At 44.5% G+C, this 10,626-nt stretch overlaps 1 protein-coding gene across 1 annotated transcript in view; it reads left to right on the top strand.

Moving 5' to 3' along the window:
- Positions 1–566: 566 nt before the first annotated feature.
- LOC311358732 (tomoregulin-2-like) overlaps positions 567–10,626 on the top strand; it is a gene marked incomplete at its 5' end in the record, with an annotated part of 207,854 nt that continues 197,794 nt past the window's right edge. Inside the window, 2 exons of the mRNA XM_084478856.1 lie at positions 567–581; positions 698–728. Of these exons, the coding sequence (XP_084334982.1) occupies positions 567–581; positions 698–728 (46 nt within the window). The remainder of the gene's footprint in view (positions 582–697; positions 729–10,626) is intronic.

The raw sequence follows: 10,626 nt of genomic DNA, 5'->3' as shown, positions 1-10,626 counted from the left end.
AAAAAGAAAGCAGCAACCCATTTAACCATTTTAAAATCACCTCAGCAGCAGCCATGGTGGCACTCGTGTTAAAAATATGCAATGCAAAGTCAATGACATTTGTAAACAAAGAACATGAAACAGAATGCCAGCGTCGCAGAAGGAACATTCTGCCGTGCAGATATCAGCGCGCCAGACACCTTTCAGCGCACACGCACACATATTTCAGCTGTTGCTGGCGATAAGCTATTTAAAAGAGCATCCAGACCAGACGGCGTCTCGACACCTTGTGTGTCGATAAATAACTGTGTGGATTCACAAACACACAAATGGCACAAAGGGGCTTCCTATGAAAGCCATCGGGGTGAGGAGGAGGAAGGTGTGGAAGAGAGGGAGGAGGTGAGGGTGAGGTTGGAGGAGGGTGGGTGAAGTGAACAATCAAAGAAGCTTTTAATAATAAAGTAGCAATCTCTTTTCGTAACACGGAGGATGGATCTCATGTTAACCATCGGGGGGAATGGAAAAAAGAGCCAGGGGCAAGCTACAAGGTTGGCTGTGCTGAAAGGGTGATCTCTTGTTCAGGTCGCATGCAGAAACAATCGGTAAATGGTATAGAAGGGGGGTGAAGCGCCTGGGCAGGAAGACGTCAAGTGAACGCACACACACGCAAGATCTATGGGCAGCATTAAGCTCCGGAAATTGAAGAATCTAAACACAGACAGACGACGACAATTACACTGAGGATGTGTTCACTTCCAGTCCAATTAAATTGTTACATACTCAGTTTGTACCACTTTCAAGCGTCACAAAAGGGAGCACAGAGAGTCATCATGAATCCAGTGTATTTTGTTACACTTTGCTTCCTGTTTCTTTACAACATCAACTCCTTTTGAAAATGACCATGCAGATTGTTTCATGTGCACTTTTTTTTTTATTTTTTACTCCAGGCCATGTGCCTTTCCATACTGAAAACTGAAAGCTTGTCTCCTTGTTTTCAAATCCAAAATTGACTTGTGCCTTCAAGGACAATTTCTGATGCAACAAATCGATTCAACCTGCAATGTTCAGATTGCCATGATGGTAAAAGAAATCTGAATTCAATTGAATTTGCTGGCATGTGTCAAGTATGCTTGTCAAATAAATCTGATCCAGATTCTGAAATACTTGGTTGGTCTCCTCAGTACGAATAATTCAAAAAGCTGATGTCATCGGACTGCCAATTCCATGTTGAGGAACTATTTCAATGTTCTAGTTGAGGACAAACTTTTGTCACCAAGCTTAAAAAAAAATCTCTGGTTGCCGCTCAGATACGCACGGTCTGCTTTACATATGCATTATAGTTCAGCCTATTCCCGGTGCCCTGCCGCGATTCACCGCTGGAGCAGTCTGGGCGTGCTGTGGACAGAACCAGGCTCAACCTTTAACTGTCAGCTGGATATGCCAGCGTCAATACAACCTCCTGCGGATCAGAGCCCAAATATCTTTGTTGACTTAACATTGTGGGCATTTCAGGCATCCCAGCCAGTAGTATGCGAGATGGTAAAATTCGAACCCTTAATCCTGTTGTTTTGAATCAATGCCTGTTTACATTGGAACGTCAATATTTTATTCGGACCAGGGCTAAATTTTCAAAATTTTGAACGGTCATGTTCAAGAATAGCCAATTAGATTTTAGCCCAGAAATGTTCTAAAACACAAATGCAGTTAAGCCTTAAGGGATTTTTCTGTCATCTTCCCGAGAGGCTGTAGCATGTTAACAGCCTCTGCACCATCCGGGTGGAGATTCCTGTCATATGTTCAACGCGCTAGCAGCAGATACAGCAGATGAATGAAGGAGAGTGTGTTTGGTGTTTGCACACAGATCAGCGTGACACATGGTAGCAAAAAGAGCAATGATGAAACCCTTTCCTCTGCTTAATCAAATCAAACACATTTTAAATACTCGCAAAAACCGGAACACGTACAATTTTTCATATCTCAGAACTAAGTTCTGTTGCATCTTCAGTGTTATGATTGGCCATGTCAACTGGGCAGCATAACGAGTATCTTCAGCTCATTCCACCTGTCCATGTTAACTTACCGATTGACGTTCACACAGGTTCTGAACGAGCTACTCGATCACGATCAGAAGAAGATATTTCAGGCTTAAAGAGGAATTTATTGACATACCTAAACGGTAAGGTGAACTCTTGTGACCTTTATAGGTCAGGTGGAGAAAGACATAAGGCTTTTCCCCATGTTAATCAATACTGCCAGGCTCTTGTTTTTTTACCAAATGTTTATCATAATCACATAAAAGGATTGTTAACTTGTGGGAAGTAGATTATGGAGGTTACAGTTTGTTTAGACCGCATTATTGCAATAATGATCCATCTGGATTGATTTCCAAAGATGGATGGCAGGCAATAGGTAATTCTCAAGAGTGACCGTTTGCATTCAATATGACTCCCCACGCTGTCAGCTATAAATTGAAATGCCAGCCGGACAGCATTAAAAACACATATATTCTTACCCATCAGGACCCAGACATGGATCAATGTGTCTCAATGGGTTATTCCCAATAGATTATCGTCTTTGTTTGTTGATTCATGGCCAGGCCCGCCTCACTAATACAGGATAGTAATCATAATGTAACAAGGAGGACTGTAGCTAGAGCAAAGATTTAACACCAGCCACTACAATGCAACCATTACAGAAGTCGTTTCCCCTTATTATAGCATTGTTCTGTGACATACTTTATGACAAATTGGCATGAAGAAGACAACTTCTTGCTAATTACCATTTGCTGCTCGATATACAGAGGGGGAGAGCCTTGTGTTAGTATGCTAATTTTATTTTTAGTCACGCAAGTGTGCATTGTTAATGTTCTTTTAGTGCCATGTCTAATGATGCAAAGGCTATGATGATTCCGTTTGGGTGATCAATAGTCGAATCAATTGCGCTTGTGTAGACAGCGTCCATTAGTGTTATGTATGTTTGTTTTGAATCGTATTGCATTTCTAATCAATGTTACAAGAAATAAAAAACAAGGGGTTAAGCCTTATTCTAAACCTTTTCTTTTGATGGATGATTAAGGTTTGTATGTTAAACAGTTATTTCCTTGTGACGTGATGATCTCATCCTGATGCATTGGGAAACGGCAAACTAGTCTAGTGGATAGCTGAAAAGTTCTTGTGTTGAGCATTATTCAACAAGAGGCCTGACCTCTATCTGCTCCTTAATGTCAAGTATCTACATCAGAAACATACATCATGTATACATCGGTCATCAGTACGTATCAAATGATATCGTTAATTTACTTACGTATAGAACAGCCTACAGACTTCTTATTCCCAAGACTTTACATACAATTCATTCAAAGACTGCGCCCGTCTGCGTGCCTCCATCTGGGCATCCCTCCTTCCTTTGGGTTTCCTTATACTCTCTCTCTATCTCCAAGCAGCAGGTACAGATAAATACACCCTGCCGCCCCCCCCCCCCATAATTGCATGAATTGTCCTTGAAACCACATGTGCTGGAGGGTTCCCAGAGATCACTTTCTGACACACCTGCAAAGGCACCAGTGGGGAAGGTGATAAGGCTGTTTACCCGTGTTCAGGCACAGCCAGTCTCTCACCAGCGAGGCCCACAGGCGGATCAAAGCTGGCCCAGCCTGTGCCAGCAGCTCAGCCTCTTGCCATGTCTTATTGGCTTAAAAGCCCCGGTGATGGTGGATGCTTTCTAACGCGCTGCGACGCCTTCACTCACCTGATGTTTTGTACAAGACGCCAACAATCCCTCCCATGACCAATGAATTGCATTCATAGGATTTATTTATTTTTCTCAGGTGGTAGGCCGGAAAATCCGTTAGGCCAGACCAATTCTAAACATTTGTGGTTGTTATTTTTTCCAGGATGAAAATTATGCAGCGGCAAAAAGGCCTTGAAAACACTTGATGTTCAACAATGGTAAATATGGGTCTTTATGCAAATATACTTTTGAGGATATTGGTTTCCGCACCACTGCTATTTTCGATTTGGACAAGCAACAGAAATGCATGTTCAACTACAATTCAAGCACAGATTTGTGTTTAAATCCCACCCTTGAACAAATACCCTTTTAATATGCAGCCAGATGGTGTATATCAGCTTTAAACATGAGGAGAAACATACCATATACTGTTAGCCTGGGCGGCTACCACCAGTGGGGCTCCACCCGCTAACCCCTCCGTGTTAGTGCCCGGCTCTCCCAGTTTGAAGCACACAGGAGTGGAGCTACAGCTGGTGGAGGGGGCCTCATGTGTCCTTACCCATTTGTAAAACCGTGGTGGGAGATTGCAGTACACTGAGAAGCACTGGGCACAGACACGTCTTTAGTTCAACAAAGGAGTCAAGGAGACAAATAGACATAAGTCTTCCCTGTCAGGTCAAACTAATGGAATTCCTTCCAGGCCGCTGCTTGTATTTGCCGTGTCCACATTCAGGAGGGGCGACCTGGGGGGGGGGGGCACCCACAGGGAGGGTCAGGGTCGAGACAAAGGTAAGCGATCACTGCACCACAAAGCACAGAACCAACAGCTCCCTGTTGGTTCTTTTGTTTTGAGGCCCAGGGAGTCAGTTCTCTCTGCCTCCCTGTCTCTCAGCTTGTCACTTCCTTCAGACGTTGGCCTAAATTTGTGATCGGAGGCAGCTGTCTCGCCTTCATACCCCCAGGTACCGGACGTCCCCCCCCCCCCCCCCACTATGAGCTGTCACTCCTCGCACTGCAACAGGTTTACTTCTGCTCCCTTCTACGTCACACATTTCAGTTCCACTCTGCTCCTCAGTGAGGGCACGTTTAGGAGATAACAAGAAGCAACTCAATTACAAAATAGTCCAATAGTAAAAAAAAACAACACATTAGTAATTGTGTTCTTTGTCCATCTTCTTCAACCCTGGTTTCTATTTGATCTAGTTTATGTTCAGTAATACACTAATTGAACAAAACGCAGCAGGTATGCCACACAGACATATTGAGCTTCAATCGTCACAAAGGAAGATGGGACATAAACAGAGCAATTCTCCTTTGTCCCCGCGGCCCCCCCCATCGGGGGATGCCGAGATAGAGCGAGTGGGATCCGTTCGGCATGTTTTTCTTTCTTTCCCAGGCAACAGTAGGTGTCCATTAAGCTATTAATCGGGAGCCTAAAGTATAACAGACACCTAATGCGCCATGACATTACCTTCCATCTGCCACAGAGAGAGAGAGGGCCGGAGACAGAGAGGGCAAGAAGGAATAGAAAGGTTAATAGAGAAAGGGAGAGACAGAGAGAGAGAGAGGGGGCAAGAGTGAGAGTCCGAGAGAGAGAGCGTGAGGAGTGGAGCGGCGACATTGCCTGTGTTTAAAGCAGTCAGTTCGTATTGTTGTGGTCAGACGTGACCTAGTTCCAGCGCTACACATAATACATATATACATATCCTGTTTCTGCCGCTTGCACCAAACATGATTCCACTAATGTTTTTGTCACACGGGCTGTTTCTTAAACGGTGACTGATGATGTGGAGTGTGTTTTTCGGAGAGCCCCATAGTTTACTGGCTGCAGGGCATACCATTTCATCATGTGTGTGTGTGAGGCGCTGTGTGTGTGTAGGGGCCCGATGATTCCCTGATGGATTTCCCTTCTCAGCATTAAGTGAAACACATTCCACCGCGCTCCGCGCTCCGAGGTGTTCCCCCCGACAACACAACGCCACCTCAAGGTATTAAGGTATGGCAATCTACGTATTCATTTTTTGGTCATTAAATGAGGGCAGGGGGGTCAGGAGGAGGAACAAAAGGTAATACATTCTACACGACGTGTGCATTCCCTATTTTCCCACTAATGCCAAGCGTTGCTACCCCCCCACCCCCTCCCCCACCACCCCCCCACCCAGCAACAACCCCGGGGGCCACGAGTAAGTGATCTGTCACGGCCAGCATTGCTTGATCGTAACGCAAAGTAGTGGAGAGGCGGAGCCAGTGGGCAATGGTTTGTGTGTGTGTGTGTGTGTATGCGTGTGTGTGTGTGTGTGCTTGTGTGTGTGTATGTTTATGTGTATGTGTCTGTGTGTGTGTGCACGTGTATGTGTGTGCGTGTGTGTGTGTGTGTGTGTGCAGTACAGAGCAGGGCATTGTTAGGCACCGCAGGAGGTGGTGTTTCCTGTATCCCCCTATAGGAGGATCAGGAGGTGATGTTTCCTGTATCCCCCTATAGGAGGATCAGGAGGTGATGATTCCTGTATCCCCCTATAGGAGGATCAGGAGGTGGTGTTTCCTGTATCCCCCTATAGGAGGATCAGGAGGTGATGTTTCCTGTATCCCCCTATAGGAGGATCAGGAGGTGGTGTTTCCTGTATCCCCCTATAGGAGGATCAGGAGGTGGTGTTTCCTGTATCCCCCTATAGGAGGATCAGGAGGTGATGTTTCCTGTATCCCCCTATAGGAGGATCAGGAGGTGGTGTTTCCTGTATCCCCCTATAGGAGGATCAGGAGGTGGTGTTTCCTGTATCCCCCTATAGGAGGATCAGGAGGTGATGTTTCCTGTATCCCCCTATAGGAGGATCAGGAGGTGGTGTTTCCTGTATCCCCCTATAGGAGGATCAGGAGGTGATGTTTCCTGTATCCCCCTATAGGAGGATCAGGAGGTGATGTTTCCTGTATCCCCCTATAGGAGGATCAGGAGGTGGTGTTTCCTGTATCCCCCTATAGGAGGATCAGGAGGTGATGTTTCCTGTATCCCCCTATAGGAGGATCAGGAGGTGGTGTTTCCTGTATCCCCCTATAGGAGGATCAGGAGGTGATGTTTCCTGTATCCCCCTATAGGAGGATCAGGTCAGACCGGGCTGTGGGATGAGCATTGGCTACACTCAGAGGGAGGCCTTGAACCGCATGGCTTATCTCTGCTTATTCTCCACTGGTTCAATTGTATTGAAATTCTGTGGAGTGCGTCGCTCCTGTCCATCATGGACTGGAACTCCCTCCCCCTGGCTCTGATTGGTCCTATCGTTACCGTTTTGGAAAAGGTTTTCAACGGGCTTGAGGCCAGACTGATCTGCAGATAGATAGAAGCAGAATTTGAACTTGAGATTAGAGGCTACTGTTTTGGAGCCTTGAGGGATTTATTCTGTAATTATTCTTTATTTTGGTCATCTTGGAATGGAAACTGTCCTTAATGTCAATAGTGTGCACATCCAATCACATCCCTAACTGGTTTTATTTTGTGTTTCTGGAGAGCTAATGAAATACATTTCATCCCTTGTTGGTTTCTACCCTGATACATGTGTTTATAAGTGTGCTAGGATTAACAATGAAACCCTTAAAGTCTTCAGGATGACTGCGCCGGAAGGATTCCCTAAGGACTTGTTTCCAACCCACTATTTTTACCATTCATTAAATTAAAATTTTCTTAATGTTTTTTTTGTGGCCAAAAGCACTGCAAAACTTCAGAGTGTGTGTTGTTAAGAACTTAAGCTAACAGCTTTCTCGGTCTTCCTGTGGGAAAACTCTTTTTGACGAACCCCCCCCCCCAGCCAAGAAGCATGCCCCGGCCAAGATACATACCAATTAGCCACCCAGACCAAGTACAAATGCCATGTCTGCCCTGGCACATGGCTCCTCCAGAAATAGACCTGGATTCTGTCCCCCACCAACCCATCTGACACGGAGGGAACTGGCCCGGTCACTCCTGCCAGTGCTGGACTGGCAGCGTCGGTCCTGACCGACAACACAAGTGCAAACAGTGTCCCCGTCACCCAAGGGTGCTGAAGGACAGGTCGTCGGTGCCACAGCTGTGTTTGCTGTGGATACGGGGCCACGATGCAGCGATGGTCTTCATAGGGTGAGTTATTTCATTTCAAGAGCAATAATAATGAGAACAACAAAATATCCAATATAATAATAATAATCTTCTGAACAATAATCGTGTTTGGTTAACCAAACCTTGATTATTGTCGGTTCTGGATTTGAACTATCAATGTCTACCTGTAGGCCTCCTTCAGCCCCCCCTCCCTCCTTCCGTCCTTCATCAGTTATAGCGTGACATTGTTTTATACATCACCTTAGCAACAGTCAACATTAACATTGGACATTCGATCCTTGATTCGAAATCATTCAAATCAAGGATCATTTTATTCACGATTGTATTCATAATTAAATTAAATTAAATTAAATTAAATCTTTTTCATCTAGGGATTTGGGTTCTCTCCCCAGCAACTATCATAAGTTATGCATAACCATTTGCACATTATAGTCATGGTTACGGTTAATTTAGCCATATCGCTGACAGACAATATTTCCTCCTTTTGTTCCCGAAAGATTTTATTTCTGGAGAAATCCCAAAGTGGACTCGTATTAGAAATGATGCTCAAACCCCAGGGTGCCGTCTCGTTCACTGTGAATACGGTCCCTCTCCTGCCATCATCCCTTTCACAATTTCATTTTTCTGTTTGATAACAAATGTTATGAACCAGTTTGAACCAGACACTGCTATTCATCCACTGTGAGTCACTCAGCACACTGTTCTTCAACCTGTGGTTCTCGTAGCGCCGGTGGCCCGCGAGGGAACTGCATGTGGTCCAGGGATGGACACGTGTACAAAAATGTAAATATGGAAAACTGGTCTGAAAAAAAAATCTGTAAGTAAAAAGTTCGGTAAATTCTGTAAGTACGGTGCTATGGCTTGTTATTATTTCAGAAATAATTCCATTATAACATTGACGATTTGTGATAGTTTGTGTTAGTTAAATAAAGACACTGGGGGCATTAGAACCATTGCTGACTTTTCCCCCCTCATTTTCTGGCCTTCTTGCTGTATTGATTATAAAGTATTGAGTATAAAGTATTGAGTATAAAGTATTGAGTATAAAGGGGCACTGGCACACTGTGCCCAGCCACGTGTGCATCGATCCATTAGCATTGGAGGTGATCCATGAAAGGTCTCAATGACACTTTAGACTCCACGGCGACACACGTCACTAAGGAAGCAAGACAGACGTCTTCCTCAAGGATACAGGACCACTGTTTACACTGCTCAAACCCAGAAGCTTCCAAACAAGGGTTTCTTTTCCCCGTTGTAGAACAGGAGGCGCTGTGGTCTGCTACGCATGCATTTCAATCGGGAAGTAGAATGCACACAATAACTGAACAGAGGACCCAAAAATGTAAATTTATTCATGCCTTGTAATTGAATGTGCACTCAGTTTGTAGTAAATGATGTAATTCTAAGCGTAGATGAAAAACAAATATTTGTATTCCACTTTGGGGAAATCATTTACCCCGATATTACGGTTGGGAAAATGTCCGGAGGTGCTGATGGCTCGGGGAGATAACACTTCATCACGGTGATGATGCAATGGCAGGCGGCGGTGCCTAATGATGGAGCTGGATTTAGTGGCAGTCCACGAGGGGTAATGAGGGGGCTCAGGCAGTCAGAGAGCAGCCGTGTATTTCCCGTTGTATTTTTAGGCCGCAGTCAATATAAAAATGACAGATGAAGTGCTACGATGACTCATTCAAGTCAGTTCTCAAAAGTACTTGGATCTAATACAACTTTGTCATTTTTAGTCCAAAGTGACTTACAGTAAATGCAGATACATGTCATTAAGCAGAAGCAGGTTGGGGGTTTATTGCGTCTTGCTTAAGAGCCTACAGGTGAGACGGCGGACATTGAAGATCGGAACATCATAAAGCTGCTACGCTATCCTGGCACTGCTAAAGCATTTGATGGAGCAACCTTATGTGAAAGGACTGATACTGGCACTTATGCACTACTTCAGCCTCAAAGCTGTACTTTTTTTGCTTCATTTTTAATACCCACAACCCATGGCACCTGCAGACGTGTGATATCGACGTCACCTGTGATATTGGCGAGTGATTGATGTCATGAATTGTGTTCAACAAGCGTCTTCCATTGGATGATCTTAAATCAAAATGCATTAAAAAGCACTTTAATTGTGCCCGCAGGCCACAGACAAGCTGACGGCCAACCTTCAAATATGTCACCAAAGGAGTGTATGATTCTCGTGCACTTAGCTAAGTGTGGCTAATGGAGCCTGCCCCACCCAGCCCTTACTATTCATTTAGCGTAGCCAAGCAATATTTCTCTTTAGTTTCACTTTCACTCTTAAGTCCTCCCACAGGGATCAATAAAAAAGAGTGGTTGTTAATTATGCCAAGAATCTCAATTAATTTAGAGTTTGTTCATAATGCTATGTTTGATGATATTTTAATGTATTAATAATAATATCTTCATTAAATAAGAGATGAGGTAGATGTTCCAGTTGCTGATAATTCAAATTAAACATTTCTGTGCTTCTGTGTGGCTAGTGGCTAGGGTGTCTGACAAAAGATTGTGTGTTGGATTCCCAATGTCCTATAGGCATCCTTGAGCAAGAGGCCCATCGCGTCCTTGCTCCTTAAGTAATGACATGAATCTGTATTCAATAGAATTCATATTGCCCAAAAAACATCAGCTTGAAGGCAGCAGCAGCAGCTCAGAACACCAATCCCCGTCGCCAGGCAGCACAAAGGAGTACAAAGGAATTTCCAGGAGGCTAAAGTTCTTTAAACTCATTAGAACTTGTTCGATGTGGTCCATTGTCAACAACATTTCTCATTCGCCATGCTTCAGTCTATTGTCGACAACCTTTCTCA

The sequence above is a fragment of the Micromesistius poutassou genome (genome assembly GCF_964030765.1).
Source record: "Micromesistius poutassou genome assembly, chromosome: 14".
Classification (NCBI taxonomy): Eukaryota; Metazoa; Chordata; class Actinopteri; order Gadiformes; family Gadidae; genus Micromesistius; species Micromesistius poutassou.
Note: the sequence above shows the minus strand (reverse complement) of the source record. Positions and strands in the feature narration are given on the sequence as shown.